Consider the following 20,182-nt stretch of genomic DNA (forward strand, 5'->3'; position numbering starts at 1 on the left):
CAAACTTCCCTAATATGCATTCTTGGTGCTCTTGATTACTGCTTTTAAAATCCAAATAGAATTGGATCATTTAAATTTTCATGACAGGAAATCATTTCATATGACACAGGAGAGGAAGATATTTAAAATGGTTTTAAATTGCACATTCTAATCTATTTTGATAAATTCCTTCTTCATCTTCTCTCTTACTTTTCACCTTATCTACTGATGCTCTCTGACCACTTAAATGCTCATCAGAGCTTGCTAAGAAAAGGCTTTAGCATATAAATTTAGCATCCCTCTTACACTCAATTCTTGTTGCTTGGTATGGGTGTCAGTTTGAACATCTACCACACTCTAGTAAAATCTTGGGAGATTTATCTATAGACTGCTCTGGAATTGCACTAGAAATTTTCTATATCCGTTTGTGTCACAGTCATTACTGAACAATACTTTTTTTCTGAACAAGTTAGAATTTCCTTTTCATTTTTTCCTGTATTTCTTTTATTGGTGCATTATAATTATACATAATAGTAGGATTTGTTATTAAATATTTGTATAATGCACAGGATATAACAATATAACTTGCTCGATATCATTCCCCAGTGTTTTCCCTTTCCTTCCCCCTGGTCCCTTTCCTGTACTCTACTGGTCTCCTTTCTATTTTCATGCGATCTCCACCACCCACCTTTCTTTTTCCTTTATTTAACTTCCACCTATGAGAGAAATATATACCCCTTGACTTTCTGAGTTCAGCTTATTTCACTTAACATAGTGCTCTCAATTTGCATCCATTTTCCTGCAAATTACATAACTTTATGCTTCTTTATGGCTTAATAAAACTTTATATTTTCTTTATCCATTCATCCATTGGTGGACGCTTAGGCTGGTTCTATAGTTTGGCTATTATTAATTGTGCTATAAACGTGGGTATCTGGGTATCCTCTTTTTTTTTTTTAGATCATTGACAGAAATGCACCCCCCCCCCCCCATGCATTGCCGCTTTGCTGCCTGCTGATGGGACTAACTCCTGATGCTTTCCTTCTTTGCTTACAAGAGACTCATAAGGAAGATGATAATTTCTCTGTGTTACTCTTACTATTGCCCACTTCAAGAGTCCCAATGGAATTTCTTACTATGAAAGAAGGGGACTGGAACATCTCTACATTGCTCATAAAAAATGCCTTCTACCGTCAGATTTTCAGCATGCTCAATGAAGGTCAACTCAAAAAAGACTTCTTCATTCGTGGAGTATATAATTATTTCCCTTTGTCTTTGTTTAAGATGCTTCCCTATCACTCCAAAGGGTTGAAAAGCCTTTGAAGTGATTTGTTTACAGACTTCCTTGTCCCTGTCTCTAGTTATTCTTCACCTTCTCTTTTGCCAGCATTTGAACCCCTCTCTTCTTAACCTACTACATTCATATCTTCCACGTACAATTCTTCTTCTGCAAATTTATTGTTTCACTGGATCCATTTCATCCTATTTCTACTTCTGTTACCAGTGTTAAGTGCAAGAGTATCCAGGGTTGAGGTTTTTGTGGTCCTGAGCAAAGAACTGAATGAGACTCAAGAGGTTGGCAGACAGGCTGAGGTTTATTGAAAGTGAAAGAAAACACAAGGAGAACAGTGAGCCAAGCTGCCTTGTCTACATGGTGGAGCTCATTTTTTACTGAGCTGTGCTAGATCTCCTCTTTTAGGTGGATCTGGGACTGATTAGCACTTTGGTCGACAACTGAATTTGACATGATTTCTTTTCTACTGCCCCTGGATAAATTTCTTTTTCCCCTGGAAAATACACAGAGGGGGATCAACAACAATGCTAAATGATATGTTAACTAGCAACAAGTTAACTTAGGTCAGCCCCTCAAGGTAGTTTCTGGGGTCTTTGCTTTTAGGGGCTTGAATTCCCCTTGTGGACTGTTAACTTCCTCTCTTAAACTGCAAGAGGACTCAGTTTCCCTCACAGAAAGAATCTCAAGGCAGTGTGTTAGATGGGACTGAGGACCTTTAGGTGGAGCTGAGAGCCCTAAGGGGTGTTCTTTTTCTATTCCTTCCCCAGGCCCTATCTCCTACCTAACATTTCTGATCAATTCTCTCTTGAAAAAAATACTAATGTGGATTTATGGGTCCTCAGCTTTTATCTTATCTTCCTGCATTCATACAATAATTTAAAGTATACAATGTACTTTCTCTTTGCATAGGTCATTAATGTGTTGAGTCACTATCTTTCATTGACCTCCTCTTCTATGAATAGTACTTTCATTTCTCTTGGGGGTGTTTTTTCATTAAATATTTTCAGCTACATCTAGTTGGAAATGATGCCACACTCAGTTATGGGGTAGAAGTTATGTAAATGACAAATTAGGCAGTATGTCCTACCCCATTCACAATCACAGTGTCTGGTTCATGGATGAGCACATAATCCCAACATAGTGAAGAATAGGAATATTTGGATTAGTTTTTGTAAATGAAAACCCTTTTCCCTCAGGATGAATTGTACATTTTCCACTGGACATGGTTAAAGAGGATGTATCCGTAAGTTTTGTTGACAGCCTTGTTGCCACTAGGAGAAATCTTTGGAATGGAACCCACTCTAGGAAAGCAAAGATTAGAAATAGAGAAAAGGAACTCAGGTCCTGGCCACATTACCTGAGCTTTGGATAAAGCCACACCTGCAGACTGTTTATACCTACACTTTGCTGAGATTGAGCCAATGGTCTCATTGATTGATTGAGTGGGTTGAGACTGAATCCTGAGTACCCTGGTTCTTATATAGACCTATGAGGTTAATAACATTATCTTTATTTTACTTCCCTCCCCCACCAAATAGAGCCAGAGAAGTTATATGAATTGCTCACAATCATAAAGCTAGCCCTGATGTTTTAACTTCAAGTTAAAAAGCTCCACCTATTAAAAAAATCTCTGAAAGGACCGCTCCCCCCCCCGCCAATTTTGTTCCATACATATTCTTACCAGAAATTATAAAAATTTTGATGATGATGACACCTAGGTTTTTCACAAAGTAACTTCAGTTTACTGGGCTTAACACATTTGGTATCATTGCATAAGCTGTCCACCCAACCAATCGGATCCTCTGTCTAGATCACCATGTCCTTGCTCCCACCCACAGCCCTTCCTCCCTTTTCCCTTCTCCATGGTGCCTATTTACTAACGTTCATTCAATCACTAGTTTCATTTTCTTAATGAGGGAAGTCATGATGAAATTGGGTTTCTTGTGTGAAGACATGTTTATTATTCCCTATAGAAACCCGGAGGAGTGGTTTCCGTGTTTGTGCAGCCCAAGCAAGCTTCCTTAACCACATAAAGGAAAGTCTGTATAAATGAAGTATAACATTCTCCAGGGAAAGTTTTTCCCAGGGCATACAATTCAGTGCCATGTAGTGTTAAAACATCAATGCAAAAAAATCACTAAATTGCATTTATGATAGTATTTCTAAACTAAAGAGGTAAAACATTTGGTTAAATGGGATGAAATCATGAAAAATCAATAGGTAAGGAACCAAGATTCTGCTTGTTTACCTTTAGTGGGTTTACCATTTATAGATCCTCTTACTGATACTTGGAGTTACTTATCAAGTGATAACTCAATGTTCAGGTAAGAAGGTCAATTGCTCTACCTTTCATATTCACATAAAAGTTTGGATAATAATTAGAGCTGTAGGATAGTTTGCTTGCACAAATCATCAATTCATAGTGGAATATAACTCGTCCACTCAGGACGAGAGTGGTAAGACACAAGGAAAATCATGTAGAAAGATAAATCCTAGAGGAGGGAGTTATTTGCCCAAGATTATAAAGAAAGTTGATGCTAGAGCCCATGGAACATGTCATTGAATTAGCTAAATTAACATTTCCTTCATGGTAAAGGAAAAAGATGGAGCATTTAGGTTCAGCTTTTTTTTTAAATCACTCTTGAAGACATTAATTTAGATTTGTTTCATAATTTCACCTTATCAGTCCCCTAAATAATGGTATATTATAGTAGGATGCTCTAAATTTTCTTATTTTACAAACTTATTTACTTTTATATGTGTGAAATTAAATGTATCCTTTTGTCTATTAGAAATCAGACTTAAAGGTTGTTTTCCTACAGAGTTTATTTTGCTTATTTTAGGAAATTATTTGACATCCCAACTATATTATTACAGACATTTGATTTTAGTGTATCATCATGGTTGTACTCAATAAATAAATCTGTTTTTTACTCTGTTAATGTCCTAACAATCTACACTTAAGACATTTCGTGTCTTCAGCTGATTGGTCCCTGGCTTCTTATATCCCACACTGTATTTCTTCAGGTTTTCAAAGCCTCACAAAAAGGTCAGTAGGCTTCCATGATATCATGAAATACCTTCTACTTAAGTGGCCAGTCTTCCTTCCTATACCTTTCTTCTCTACCTATTGGCTCTTCTTTTATGGTTTAGACCTGGAATCTCTCCTCTAAAGCTCATGTGGAAAGCCTGGTCCCCAAGGCAGCAAGATTCAGAGGTGTGGCTTTTAGGCAGTGATCAAATCGTGGGGCTCTGACCTCATCAGTAGATTAGTCCATTTGGTGGATTAATTCTTGATAGCTCAATAGACCACTGGAGGTGAGACCTCATTAGAGGAAGCAGGTCTCTGAGGGGTGTACCCTGGAAAGATTTATCTTCTCCTCAGCCCCTTCCTCTCTTTCTGCATCCTGGCTGCCAAGAGCTGAGCTGCTTTTCTCTATCATGTCCTTCTGCCAAGATGTTTCTGCCTTAAAGGTGGCAAACCATGGACTGAATCCTCTGAAATTGTGAGCCAAGATAACTCTTTCCTCCTCTAAGTTGTTCTTGTCAGTTATTTTGGTCACAGTGATGGAAAGTTAACTCACCTTCTCTCCATGATAACCTGTGATGATGATTATTTGCCTTTGTCTTCCATTCAGAATTAATTTTTCCTCATTTAAATTTCTAAAACAGTTATTATCACTCTGGTTTCCCTTAAATGCCAGCCTGAGAAGTGGACATTTAACTCTACCCATCAGGGGAGACCTGAAGTTTCCAGGAAGGAGAGTGAGATTATTTTGATGGGGCTATGAGGTACGGATTTTAGGAGAAGGTACAAAACATAGAAATTATGTCAGTTGGGGCTTCCTTAAAAGATGGGAGGAAGGGAAGGGAAAGGGAAGGAGACAGGGAGATTGGGCTTGACTTGCTGAGGCCCTGTGGGTGAAGAGAAGGCTGGGGACAGGAAGAGTTGATCTGGATGATAGGAAGAATGGAGAGCTTTATTGAGAAAGGCACTCTGGTTTTTCTTTTATGCATCCTGGGGATAAAACCTCATGCATGCTAGGATAATGCTCTACCATCTTCAACCCCCAGAGGGGGGCTCTGGAAGAGCTGTAGATTGGGAGAATAATGGTGAGCTCAGTGTGGGAATGACTGGTTCAAAAATGACTCAGGCATTATGTTTGCCTCCTAAGTGCCCATTCACTGCCATTCCATCCTCCCTTCAGCCTGACCCCTGTTTAAATGCAGCAGAGACCCTGAAGCCTGCATATTTTTTAAAGCAACAAATCAGAAATACTCATATTAGAACCAGAAAGCCTGTTTAGGGTTATTTGGCTGCTTCCAGTCAGGCAGATAGGAAACCTGCCTGAGGGAGAGGGAGAGACTCATCTTGGAGGTCATGGCAAAGACAGAACTGGCTCTCAACTCAGTAGAATTTCCAAGCACACAAAAGCCCTCAAACATCTACAGAATCTGGTATTACAAGTAAGCTCTTTTTATTATGCCTTTGATTTCTTTCAGGTATTATGTTCCTCAAAGCTAGAGTGTGGGTTTTCCAAATTTTAATATTTATTTCTCCATGCATTCAATAAATATTGGCTTAGCCTCTATTTATGTCATCTACTACCTGGTCTAGGCATTGTGAATGCAGCAAGGATTAGAAGGAAGTTCTCATCCTCCTAGAGCTTACTTCATTCTAGAAGGAGGATTTAGATACTAACATAAAAACCCAAATAAATATGTTTTATTTCAGTTGCTGGTGAGTGTTATGGTGAAAAAATAAACCAGGGAGATGAGAATTAAGAGCAGCTATTGCATACAGTGTGGTCATGGAAGGCCTCACTATTCAGTTTATGGCACAAGTTTATATGTAAGTGTACAGAGGCCCTCTGCAGTAGATGCTAAATCAGTGTTCATTGAGTAGGTAATGATTAATGAGCTTCCTAATATATGGGGGGGGGGGCTGTGGAGAGGGGAAGGAAGAGAGAGAAGGAAAGAGAGGGATTAAACCACAGGATCAGAATGATCTTAATGATTTTCTGTAGCTCTAAAAGTCACCTCACCTTATGACATAATTATTGATAGGCTATAGAGAACAGACCTCTAAACTTTCTCACTGAGGCAAATTTCAATATTATTAGCCAAGTCCAGACTGACTAAAAATCAATATCCTTAAAGCCATTTTACTTATGTTCACCTAAGAAAAATGAATCTTCAATTCAACTCCTTTTGAACATTTTTATATCTGGGTATATTATTTTTATTTTTCATGTTTAATAAGATAATATAAATGCCTTTGAACTTTGGTATTTATAATAAATATTGACCAAAAAAGTGTTCAAAATTGGGATTATCATTAATTTTATTTTTTCTGCATTTATTGCTATTTGTATAATTTTAAATTTTATTTCAAAATGCACATATGATGATAAAATTAAAAAAAACACAGATGCATACATTAATGTACTGGACAATGGATTCTAAATAACACAACATTCATACATGCTTTAAGAATAGATTTAATTTTTTGCTACAAAGCAAAAAAGTTGCCAGAGAATATCTGCTATTATTCTGTACATTTTAAATAAGATTTCCAAGCTAAAATTCTTCACTTCTTATTTTAAAGATTCACTGTTATGAGTTTTTGACCATTCTTCAAAACTGCCAACCTGATGTTCTCTCAAAATGTGTGTGTCATTATATCTTCTGACACAAAGAACAGACTTGATTTCTCAACATCTGGACTGTGATGTCAATTTTCATTTACTATGTCTGCAAAAACAATATAGGGCTCTAGCAGTACAATGAGAAGACAAAATCAAAGCTCTGTGGTTGAATTCATCCTCTTGGGCTTTTGTAACTTTCCTGAACTCCAAAAGCAGATCTTTGGGGTTTTCTTGGTTATTTATCTGGTGACCCTGATGAGAAATGTCATCATCATAGCTGCTATCTTTCTGGACCAGACCCTCTACATCCCCATGTACCTGTTCCTGCAGAATTTGTCTGCGGTGGAAGTGAGATTCAGTTCAGCCATCATGCCTGAAATGCTGGTGGTCCTGACTACTGAGAGAACTATCATTTCTTTTGTGGCCTGTTTTGCACAGATATATTTCATTCTATTTTTTGGTGTGACCAAATGTTTACTGCTGGGGGCAATGGCTTATGACAGATTTGCTGCCATCCTTGGACCTACCCCATGATTATGAACAAAAGGGTGTTTGTGAAATTAGCAATGTTCTCATGGGTATCAGGGATCATGGTGGCTACTGTGCAGACCACATGGGTATCAGTTTTTCCTTTTGTGGCCCCAATGAAATCAATCATCTGTTCTGTGAGACTCCTCCAGTGCTGGAACTTGTATGTGCAGATACCTTCTTGTTTGAAATCTATGCTTTCACAGGCACCATTTTGATTGTTTTGGTTCCTTTCTTGTTGATACTCTTGTCTTATCTTCGAATTTTCTTTGCCATCCTGAAGATGCCATCAACAACTGGGAGACCAAAGGCCTTTTCCACCTGTGCCTCTCATGTCACATCAGTCATGAGAGGCACAGCCAGTATGACTTATTTACAGCCCGAATCCAGCTACTCACCAGCAACCAACAAACTGATGTCATTGGTTTACACGTTGCTCACACCCCTGCTGAATCCACTAATCTACAGCCTGCGAAACCATGAGATGAAAAGGGCTTTGGTGAAGTTATGGCGGAGAGCACACAGTCTGACTTGTTGAGAAGCCATGTGAGATTTTCTCATTCCCCAAGTGAACTCTATTTGAATTTAATAAATGATAAAACAGATTCCATTTCTTGATATTTGTGTGTTCACACTGTTGAATTTGTTGAGTTTGAAAATATATCAAGAGATCCTTCTCTTTTAATACTGTAGTCTTGTCATTTGTTCTTAAAAGATACATAAGTTTCCACAACACATGATACAACAGTCTATTCATGCCTTTCTCTATTATGGGCATCGAGGTTACTATCAGAGTATTGTGATTAAGATGATGCTTTAATAAATATCTAGTTTAATAGGTTTCTATGTATTGATGCTTTTATTTTTGTGTGATGGACTGATAGGATGAGTAGTTTGGTGCTTATATATTTTAATAGCTATTATTTTAGGAGTACTAGGAAATGTAATAGGTTACTTTTCAAAATGATTGTCACTACTTCAGTTTCACTTGAGGGCCTACTGAGCCTCACAGAGCTTCAAGAGACCAACATGGTGATGTGATTTTTATTTCTGGAGTCAAAATTGGTTGCAGAAAAGACTAAAAATATGTTTATTTTGGGGGGTTCAAACTATATTTCTCTTGGTGCTTTTATGAATTTTTGTGTAATGTTGTTGATTAGAGAACTACATGGGAAGTTTCCTGAGTTCTCACCTGCCAGTGTTGGTATCATTTTCACTTACATACTGTTTTAGAGACTTTCTTTGTATTACCATTTCAATTGCCCTCAGATATTTTGTTTATAACAAAAAATAATTCTTTTTTGTGTGTTTTATTGTGGGAAACAAATGTAATTGATTAATTGTGGCCCTTGTATTACATCACTAATTTTGTGACATATTCAGAATGCATAATTTCAAGGTTACAAAATTTGCAACATTTCATGCTTGCTTTCTGTTTCAATGTTGCTCTTAGAGAGTAGAGAGGGACCAGTTTATCAACTTTGTTATCAAATCAGCTGTACTGCCCTTAATTTCTGCTTTAGGGATAGCAACAAAGGAGTAAAACACAATTCTTTTTCATGCTCTGACTCAGTTATGGGAAAAACCATCTTTATTTACAAGTATTTCTGCCCAAAATTAAAAGTGGAGGTATAACATGAACTGGATTTTCACTAAAAGCAATTTCATCAGAAAGTTGAAACCAGTTTGAGTAATATTTGAATGTTGTATATTCCTTCCATCACAGACTTCAGTAAGCATTATTATCCAATTCGGTTTTTGGATTCTGTCCATTGGTATCCTGAAATTTTCTCATTGTTTTTAAAGACATCAATGAAATGAGTCTATTAAGAAATAAAAAATTTTTTTGAAAGCTAAAAAGCCAAGAACAATGTACAACTTAAAATACACATCTTGGGCTGGGTGTAGCTCAATTGTAGAGCATTTGCCTGGCATGTGTGAGGCCCTGACTTTGATCACTAGCACTGTAAAACAAAAATAAAATGAAAGATACATCTTTACTATAATTTTTAGTTTTTAATTTGTTTATCATAAATCAATTCTGTTAGGAGTGGATTAATGTGAATGTCCCTGGGGAAATAGTCTTGGCCCTTGAGGAATTCCAAGTTTATTGGAAGATCACTCAACTTTGGATCACTGAATTTAAAACTTAGGAATTTCTCTATTCTTGGTAAGAAATGGAATTTGAACTGGCACTCACATACATGATGACATCTGAAACATACTAAAGCGTCAATCTTCTTGCTTTACTTAATTCCCACCATTGCCCAAACTGTGCATTCTGTCCAGTTGAATCCTCCACCTGCTACCTGACTTCGCTCACACCTCCCCCAACTCCTCCCTTCTTTCCCTGTTTACAACATTCATTCACTCTCTGATTTCACAAAACTCCTACTGGGAGAAGTCACATTGGAGTTGAGTCTCATGTGTACAAGGCCTTCAATCCCTGTGGACACATGGAGGGCTGGCACTCCATGTGTGTTCTCTTGAGCTTTCTTCCCTGAAGGACCAGAACTGAATTCTTCAATTCTCTGTAGCTCTTATACAAAATATGAGAAGGTCTGTAGGAAGCATTCCAAGTTCTCTCTGGAGGGATTCTCTGGGGCACATGATTCTATGTCATAGGAGGTTAAAAATCAGTGCAGTGAATCACTGAATTGCATATATGGACAAGTGTGTCTTTTGATCAGTGGTGAGAGTGCTGTTAAAGTAGCAGGCAACTGAGAGTCAGAGTCAATGGGTAAGGCAGTGCAGCTCCTTCTTGTGTGCCTGTTAAAGGTTTTTTTTTTTTTTTTGCTGAGGGTTGGTGACACTGTTGAAGACATGCCTCAGGGATCAGTAGGCACAGCTGAAACATTTGAATCAGAAGATTTTTTTGGTTTGATGCTTGTCTGTTTCTTTTTTGTTTGTTTTCAGAGAAAACTGCAGACCATAGTACATGCATAAGGACTTTGCATGCACTAATCATGAAATTCTAGGGAACTTTGTCAGTAAGTCCCACACTAACTATATATGATTGGCAGGCTGAAACCTAAGGAAAGAAGCAAACTGCTTAAGTCCTACTTGTTAGTCTTTTAATATATGAGAAAAGAGGGAACATTTATGATCAATTGTTCTTTACCACTATTCATAGTTTTCTTATTATTGTTGTTTTTGGTGTTATTTATTTTTTTAAACATATATATATATATATATATATATATATATATATATATATATAAATCAGAACATGTTAATTATACATACTTATAATGTAGTGTGACATTTTAAAACATGTATACAGGTATGCAATGATCATATCAGAGTAAGTGGCACTTCTATCACTTAAAATACCTATTAGAAAAAAAAAAAAACAACAACAAACCAAGCCAAAACAAAAATCCACTTTTTTTTTTTCTTTGTGTGTGTGTGTAAGATTCTAAATAATTTCTGCTAGGTATTTTGAGTTGTGCAATTAGTTACTGTCAACCAGTAACTACTTAAAAAAAAGATAATTTTATTCTGTTATGTGCTTTTAATCAGTTCTATAAAAGTTTCCTAAGATTTTATAATAATCTAAATTATATAAATTTCAAAACCTGTCCATTTTTCTAATATTTGGAATTGATTACATGTTGTACATTTTTTTTGCTATTAGAAATGTCTTGAATATTTTGTACTGTAGAGTGTGCTTTACTAAATTTAGGAGGATTTTTCATATCAAAAATATGTAAATAACTTGAATTGAATATATGACTATGGTCCAACTCAGGAATAAAGCAATTTGCCTTCTGCTGTTGCTAATGCCCTTACAGATCTGCACTGAAGACATCATATACCTTCATCTGGCTGGGATTCTGGCTTCCTCGGCTCTCTCTTATATTTCCTCTGGTTTTCAGAACATCATAGAAGAAACAGTGTCTCCGCTCTAGCCCTATTGTCATCGAGGACCTCGGACTTAAGCAAGAGCATCCTGTGCTGTGCCTCCCTCCTCCCACCCACTGGCCCTTCCACCCACAGCATCCTGTGAATATGGTTGTCCCCATCTCCCGTCACATGTAATCTTTCCCTGATTTAAATTGTCTAAAGCACTTATTTTTACTTGCCAGTTGTTTCCCTATTGTGTCATGTACTAGCTTTACTTTTCTTTTAGACACTGTATTCTTTAAAGATAGAGTCTAATTTTCCTAATATCTTCTATTCAATTGTTTAAAAAAATACTGTCGTCCCCCCCCGCCCCCCACCCAGTACTGGGAATTAAACCCAGGGATGCTTTACCACTGAGCTAAGTCCACAGGCCTTTTCATTTTTTAAAATTTTTTGTTTTGTTTTGAGACATGGTATTGTTGAGTTGCTGAAGCTATCCTCAAACTTTTGATCGTCCTGTCCAGCTTCTCAAATCATTGGGATTACAGGCATGAGCCACCTCCTATGGCAAAAACTTGGTGTTTTAACATCTGTCATGAGCCAGCTATTGTTGTAATATTGTGTAGTTAGCACAGAAATAAAATCTTCCCACTCTCAGGGATTATACTGTCGTTAAACTTTTACACATACATATATATAATGTCAATGTAAAAATTAAAAAAACATAGTGAGGTGTAGGAGGTTCATATAGAGTCCTGAGGTTTGAGGGGTTATATTTTGTAACTTACTGGTGAGGGTCATAGTTATTTTAGGTAGTGTGCTTAGGTCTCTGTTGAATGCTTGACTCTACAGTGTTCCTGACTACATAGAGTTTGGAAAAAGGTAGGTAGGTGGTCAATCATATCTTATTGAATAATTAGTGATTCCATGAACTTCTTAATGAGGATATTGGGGACAGGGAAAAAAGAGAGTGGTGGGAGAGAGTGGAAATTTTGAAATTATAGTTCCAGAATGACTAAAAAGTGGGCTTGTCCTTAAATCATCATGGTTGGAAGGATGGGCCTTGGAGCTCTGACCCTAAAAATTTTACATGCACAGAAATCTCAATAGAATTGTCCAGAAATAAAAAGAAATCAATAAGCCTGGAGCCAGTTCACGTAGTCTACAGGTGTCACCATAGGTAAATGAGTCTAAAATACACCCTCTCTAAATGTTCCTATGAAATGTTGTCACATTTTAATGTCGTATAAAACTCTATTCATTTTTTGAATCTAGTGACTATTTCAGCAAATTTACATAAAATTCACTATTACTGATTGTTAGGTTACTGTCAGAATTTTGAGGTTAGTTTTTTCCATCTATTTTTTGTGTGACTTTATATATATTTACATAAAATTGATTAAAATAGATGATAGCAAAGATATGGAATTGAAACCAGTGTTATAAAATATTTGTATTTACTTTAAAGCTATATTTATTTACAAACTATAAAGTGTGCAAGCTGTAACAGAATTTTGATAGCATTTTGATTTCTAAACAAGAATTCTTCACGTTTTCTTTTGTATTTGATCTACTAATCCTAGTATTTTGATATTCTCCAAAATTTTCAGCATAAGTTTTTGTGAGGATGGATTCCTCTCTTCATTCTCTGCTAGAATTTCTGATTTAAATGCAGACTGTTGCTCTCAGCTATTGGACAGTGACTTCATTTTTTTTTTTTTTTTTTTTGCTTATTATGTCTGCAAAAACAAAATAGGGCTCCAGTACTACAATGAGAAGACAAAATCAAAGCTCTGTGGTTGAATTCATTCTCTTGGGTTTCTCTAACTTACCTAAATTTCAAGAGCAGATCTTTGGGGTTTTCTTGGTAATTTATTTGGTTACCCTGATGGGAAATGCTATCATCATAGCTGCCATCTTGCTGGACCAGACCCTCCACATCCCCATGTACCTGTTCCTGCAGAATTTATCTGTGGTGGAAGTGAGTTTCAGTGCAGCCATCATGCCTGAAATGCTAGTGGTCTTGACCACGGACAGAACTACAATTTCTTTTGAGGGCTGTCTCGCACAGATGTATTTCATTCTTCTTTTTGGTGGGACTGAGTGTTTTCTCCTGGGGGCAATGGCTTATGACCGATTTGCTGCCATCTGCCATCCTCTGACCTATCCCATGATTATGAACAAGAGGGTGTTTGTGAAATTAGTCATGTTCTCATGGGTCTCAGGGGTCATGGTGGCTACGGTGCAGACCACATGGGTATTTAGTTTTCCCTTTTGTGGCCCCAATGAAATTAATCATCTATTCTGTGAGACTCCCCCAGTGCTGGAACTGGTATGTGAAGATACCTTCTTGTTTGAAATCTATGCTTTCACAGGCACCATTTTGATTGTTTTGGTTCCTTTCTTGTTGATAGTCTTGTCTTACCTTCAAATTCTTTTTGCCATCCTAAAGATGCCATCAACGACTGGGAGGCAAAAGGCCTTTTCCACCTGTGCCTCTCATGTCACATCAGTCACCCTCTTCTATGGCACAGCCAGTATGACTTATTTACAGCCCAAATCCAGCTACTCACCGGTAACCAAGAAACTGATGTCATTGGCTTACACATTGCTCACACCCCTGCTGAATCCACTAATCTACAGCCTGCGAAACCATGAGATGAAAAGGGCTTTGGTGAAATTATGGCGGAGAGCAGTGGTTTTACACACAGTCTGATTTGTTGAGAATCTGTGTGATATTCATTAATTACCCAACTGAAATGTATTTAAATTAATAAATAGTGAAAATATATTATATTTCTTCGTAGGAGTATGCTTAATTTATTTAGTTTCCCATGTTTGAAAATATATTAGGAGATACTATTTTTTAATACTGTACCATTATTATTTTTTTACATTTCTATAACATATGGTAAAACAACCTAGTCATCAGTTTTGCAATTAGGAACATTCATGTCATTACTAGACAATTTTTATTAAGATGATGCTTCAATAATTATCTATATGTTATATATTGATGCTCTTATTTTTTGTGTGATTAGATTTCTCAAAGTGGACTGAGAAGATAAATTTTTTTTGTAAATGTATATATAAATATATGTATATATGTACACATACATGTGTCTATGGAGAGAGAGAGAGAGAGAGAGAGATAGGAATTGGGAATCCAATCCATGGCTTTGTATATGCTAAGCATGAACACAATCGCTGTGCTATATCTTCCACCCTGTTTATATAATTTAATTGCTATAGCAGAATTACTTTTCTAATGCTTGTAACTATTTCAAATGGCCTGAAAGCCCACTGAGATTCACCAATTGCTTTAAGTTCAAGAGACCTACAAATATACCGATGTGATTTTTAATTCAGTAGTACAAATCTCTTCAGTGAATAAGTAAAAAAGAAAAAAAAAAAGAATTTATTTTGTAAAGGCCCAAACTAGATCACTTCATGGAGTTACACATGTTATAATACCAAGCTGCTGTATATTGGTATTTTTTCAAAGATTTATGCAGTGGTGGTTGCCAGAGAGCTATATGGGAAGTTTCTTGAACTCTCACTTGGAAGGAATAATCATAGTTTTCACCTATAGGTGCTGTTTAAGAGACTTTTGTTGCATTTGCATCTGTAGGCCAAAATATACTCTCCAACATTTTATTTTAAAAAATGAATGATTCTTTTTTGTTGTTTACTGTTGAAACTAATGGAATTCACTGATTATTCTTTTATATACGGTCCTTGGATCACCTCCAGTCCTTGAACCCTATTTACTGCATGATTCCCCCAACTATATTGAATATTCTGTGCTGTTGGCATCTCTAGGAAACTGACTCTGAAATGCAGTGAGGAGTGCAAACATCTGGGAAGGAAAAGAACTGACAGGATTGGCAGGAGGAGTCCTCCTACTTCCCAACAGCCCTCCTTCTTGCCCAGTGGGGAGCTCTGGAGTATACATTAGGGCATCCCACATGGGTCAGAAGTGCTAGATCCTTGCCCAGTCATTGACTGGAGACTCTTTAGGAATTTCTTCTTAAAGAAAAAAAATTTTTTGCCCTTGACTCAAAAGCTGAGGTTGACCTGGAAATGACAGCAGTCAGCTAAAGACATGCTTGGTAACTATGCAAACCTTTTCTTAGAGAGGAATCTCAGGAGCATATCTCCAGCTCTGCTACAATGGTATTAAAAAATTTGGTGTTTGGAAGCCTCAAATTGGGAGAAGGAATGTTCACATTTGAAATTACACACAAGGCTTTTCCAGATGTAAATAAGTGCTGCTTAATACTGATTTGTTTTCAACTCTAGTGGTTAAGGTAAAACAACTTGTACTAGAATTATTTGCAAGTTGGAATAACTTATGTGGGTAAGAGCAAGTTTGTATGAATTAGAAATTATAAAGTAAGTATACATTTCTCATTATTTATAATTAAATATGTATAAAATATCATAGCAGTATGGCTTAATAGGAATGCAATGAACATGCAGCAAGAATAAAATAATGGAGGTTCAAATAATGTTTCTCCGATTGTATATGTTTATTTATATATATATATGTTTGTCAGGTTACAAATACTTTGTAAACATTAGCTTCTTTGTGCATAGTATAAGGGTGATAATTATGATGGCATCAATGATGCTGATCACAATATTATTCCTTCCATTTAAAGATACTGTAAGAATAAGTCATAATAGAATTAGTTGCCTGGTGTGCTGGCATATGCCCATAGTCCCAGCTATGTAAGAAGCTGAAGAAGAAGTATTGCATGACTCCAGGTGTTTGGTGTCAGCTTTCACAAAATAGCAAGACCGTGTTTAAAAATAAGTTAAAAAACATTAGAAAAAGATAATTATATTAGCTGTCATAATAGTCAAAATCAGAAACATCTGTCACAAATTTTAGCTTTTTAATTATAGACACTGTTTGAAGAGCTTTATCTTTCTCTATAATTTCATTTTTGCAAAACTTTGTAAGATGGAGTCTATGCAAATCTCCATTCCTCAAGTCAATACTTTAAGTGTGTTTTGCTTTTGTAGGGACATCAATTATGTATGTACTGGATCTTTTTGTTAGCTTCCCAATCGCCAGTTTTTATTCTAATGACTCATTTTCATTTTATTTTGTTCAAAATTCTTTTCTGTCTTTAGCCCTTACTTCAGTATCTTCTGTCTTTATCAATATCTTTGCTATCAACATTGTATTTGAGATTTTTAAAACTATCACCTTCCTGAAATCTGTCCATGAAGGTGCTACCAGTTTCTTTTGTTTTGCTGCATTCTTCTGAGCAGGCATAGTTTTCATTTCATGCTTTCCTTCCATAGAGACAGTTACTTTATGAGCTTTAAATATATTTAGACACATTTTTGGGGACAATTTACATCTGCTCTGTGCTGTGTTAGTGAATGTTCTTTCTGTGTTGTTTGCTTTTCTCGTCCCTTCCCTCCTTTCCTTCTCCAGTTTCTGTGTATTACTGTGATGTGGGGCCTTTTAATCATCTCCCATGTTTGCTAAGATTGTGTTCTTTCTTGAGCAAGTTATCTGTGAGGTGTTTGGTTATAGAAGGGGACAGGCTGTGTTTCAAGGCAGCATAAATTACCCATGAAGAACACAAAACATTCTTTACAAACTTGGAGCTCCATCTTGAGCCAGATTCCATGAATTCCAACCTGCTTTTAAATTAGATCCCCAGGTGACATGGACACACTTTAAAGTTTGAGAAGCTTTGCTGTACAATGCAGTGTAAATCTTCATGCTAACCATGAGTTAATTTTTTCTTCCACAGCTCCCCTGCCATCAGATGATTAGGATTCACATGTACCATATTACCTTACTGGCAAGATAGCTTCCTAAAACTACAGTAGGACTATGTGATCCTTTGGTCATCCATGCCCACCTGCTTCTCTCTGTTTTAAAACATGTCTGGGGAAGTCTTTACTACCAACCTTCTTAAGCAGTTCTCATATCTCTAAACAAGCGATTATGGTCACTACAACGATTCCAAAATTTAGCGTACATTCAGAATGTAGAAGCAGAAAAAACACACCATCATACTTATAGTGTTCTGTCTGGATCTGAACATTAAACTGATGGAAATAGATTGGAAATAGATATCAGAAAACTCTCACAAAGCAAAGAATAACCAGAGAAGCAAAGTTGATTAGTTATATATTGAATTGGGCAATCATGGTAACTTTTGAAGAAACAGTTACATTATTTTTTATTCTTTTCAGTTTTATTACAAGGAATTCTGTATGGCTTAAAATGTGAGTTATTTTTTTTTATTTTTTGAGAAAAGCTAACACCAAGAAAACATTTTAATTAAACTACAGAAACAATGGTTATAGTACAGAGTATTCATAAGCAAAATGATACACCATGTTTTTAAGTACTTACAAAGTTACAAACCATTTGCTTCCTTAACATTTTCCATATTTTAAGTTCATACATGAGGATGATCAGATTTACCATGGGTGGGGGGGGGGCAGGGGAATAAAGGTGTATTTATCATCTAGATGTGCTCACTGTATGCTCCCTTATTTATATGCAAGGCCCGGGTGACTGGAAGTGCAGTTGTCAGGCATTTTAATAAACTGGACAGCCATTTGTTTCTGCACGACAAGGCATCTTTACACAGGAGCAATCAGGAGAAAACAGGAAACAGCCAAGCACTCTGCACTGCAACACGCCACCTTAACAGCTAACCAGCATTACTCAACTGCTACACAACTGCGCCTAGTGCACAAAAATACATAAGAGAAGAGATTAGAATTGTGTTTGGTAAACAATCCTTTAAAAAAAAAATCAAGTCTTTTCACCTGAAGTCTTTATACAAATTTGGATTCAGATTACCATTTAGGTCTGAAGGTAAATAACATATAAACAAATTTACACCAACTTTTGTAGGTTTTTAATTTTAAGGAATGAAGGCAATGTTGAGTCAATCTCTTGATAGCTTTAGGCTGTGTGTAATGGCTGCACACATTTCCTTAAAAGTCAGGAGGCCACAAATTAGGTTACCAATCTGTTTAATTTCAAACAAAAAAAGTCAGCACTATATAAACAAAATGAAATTTTACCTCAAATATCCAATCCAATAATGAAATCTGAAGTCGTTCACCTCACTAAATTACAAGAAATTTGAATAACAGCAACAAAATGGCACATAAAATGAAGTTTGCCACCTGAGGCAAAGATTAAAACAAGTAAAAAGTTAGACAAATGTTACAAAATAACCTTTTCAACAGCCAGTTGCTTGTTCCAAGGACTCTTCGATGGACCGATGGACTGAGTATGTAGTCCTTTTTTCCCCAAGTCCTCTGTTATGCTGCTTTCGGATACATCATGTGCTCACGAGGATACGGCGCCCTCCTCCTCCGGAGACTTGGGCGGGCTCTTGGACCGCGAGCGGGACTTGGACTCCCTCTTGGACACTGGCGGCGGACTTCGGGAGCGGGACTGGGAGCGCGAGCGGGAGCGGGACCGGGACCGGGACACCGACGACGACTTGGACTTGGACCTGCGCGCCGAGCGGGACTTGGAGGTGGAGCGGCTGCGGGAGCGCGTGCGGGAGCGCGACTTGGAGCGGCTGTAGCGCGAGCGGCTGCGGGAGCGGGACCTGCTGCGACTCCGGGAGCGCGATCGGCGGCGGCGGCGAGGGCTGCGGCTCCGCCGGCCGTAGCCGCCGCCCCCGTACCTGCGGGGCGGCGGGCCGCGGCGGCTGTGGTGCGAGTCGGGCGGGCGGCCGTAGCGCGCCATCTGCACCCGCAGCTCGCGCCCGTCCAGCACAGCGCTGTCCATGGCGTCCATGGCGTCCTCGGCGTCGCGCTTGTCGTGGAAGCGCACGAAGGCGAAGCCGCGGGACTCCTTGGTGTAGCGGTCCCGCGGGATGTACACGTCGCCCACGCACCCGTACTTCTCGAAGACGCGCCTCAGCGTGTCGGGCGAGGTGCGGTAGGTCAGGTTGTCCACCTTGAGGGAGGTCATGCCCTCCACATCGGGAGACGGGCGGCCGTAGCTCATGGCTCCGAGGCGGCCCGGGGCCCCGCGAACTGGCGCCGAGACTCTAACGGCCTGGGCGGGCCCGCGCGCTGCAGGCAGGCAGCGGTCTTCTCAGATCCGGGGGCGACGCCGCGCCCTAGCAGCTGCTTTCCGCGTGGAGAGGCCGGGAAGAGGGGCGGGCTGGCGGGCGTGCTAGCTCCGCAACTGGCAGCACCTGAGCAGCAACTCGTGAGTTATTTTAACAATAGTTGTATGGAGTTATTTTGGTCTTGACTAACGTCCTTGAGGGTAAGGATGCTGCACGTCCACATGGGAATTTTATCTTCTGTTTTTCAGAATCAATGTGAAGTTCAGTGTGGTCTTCTGCACCTGCTGTTTTTCAAGAGCCTTTAATTTAAATACTGAACATCAGAACAGTATATTTTAACCCCTTCAAGAATCTGACTGATGCTAAGCCAGAGGGTTGGGCTCCATACAAAGTGTGTCTTGCAGCAGATCTGTGGTGGGGTCTGGTTGCGTGCTGATGCTGCCGACCTGGGGCTCACACTTTGGAACCACAGCTCTGGAGGAGGAGGCTGAACTGCCCATGTAGCATCCCTTTTGAATCACATGCATCTTATTTTCTCACTGTATCTGACTGTTCCTCTCTCATGTTATAACTTAGGTTAAGATATGTGCTGTTTTAAAAAATATGACATTTAGATTCAAATGTCTCATTGTTTTTTGGGGTAATTTCTTGGAGCACAGTGACAACATCTTTAACTTGTTATTTAAAAACCCGAACTTCACTTCCAATAAAAAACTAGCTTTAATAAATCCAAGAACTAGATGATTAAACAAACAAACTGCAAAAGGCTTTCTCCGAAACTCTCAAACTCTCATCTCCCCAAATTC

General features: G+C 38.2%; 1 protein-coding gene, 1 long non-coding RNA gene and 2 pseudogenes across 2 annotated transcripts in view; 3 read left to right on the forward strand and 1 right to left on the reverse strand.

Annotated features, from left to right (window-relative positions):
• The window catches only part of LOC114098174 (uncharacterized), a 47,331-nt gene extending 35,795 nt beyond the window's left edge, over window positions 1-11,536 (forward strand). The window contains exon 2 of the long non-coding RNA XR_011708562.1: window positions 11,244-11,536. This is a non-coding gene — a long non-coding RNA (uncharacterized lncRNA). The remainder of the gene's footprint in view (window positions 1-11,243) is intronic.
• Window positions 7,024-7,987, forward strand: LOC114098159 (olfactory receptor 10A3-like; annotated as a pseudogene).
• Window positions 11,537-13,030: 1,494 nt separating the features above from the next.
• On the forward strand, window positions 13,031-14,011 carry LOC114098266 (olfactory receptor 10A3). Its single transcript, XM_027942416.2, has one exon. It carries the CDS (start codon window positions 13,067-13,069, stop codon window positions 14,009-14,011), a length of 945 nt encoding a protein of 314 aa, XP_027798217.2. The 5' UTR covers window positions 13,031-13,066.
• Window positions 14,012-17,576: 3,565 nt separating this feature from the next.
• Window positions 17,577-19,309, reverse strand: LOC114098180 (serine/arginine-rich splicing factor 2 pseudogene; annotated as a pseudogene).
• Window positions 19,310-20,182: the final 873 nt, after the last annotated feature.

Source organism: Marmota flaviventris, chromosome 9 (genome assembly GCF_047511675.1).
Source record: "Marmota flaviventris isolate mMarFla1 chromosome 9, mMarFla1.hap1, whole genome shotgun sequence".
Lineage (NCBI taxonomy): Eukaryota > Metazoa > Chordata > Mammalia > Rodentia > Sciuridae > Marmota > Marmota flaviventris.

Coding starts and splice junctions, on each gene's coding strand:
- LOC114098266 (XM_027942416.2), top strand. CDS start 13,067: ATGAGAAGACAAAATCAAAGCTCTGTGGTTGAATTCATTCTCTTGGGT.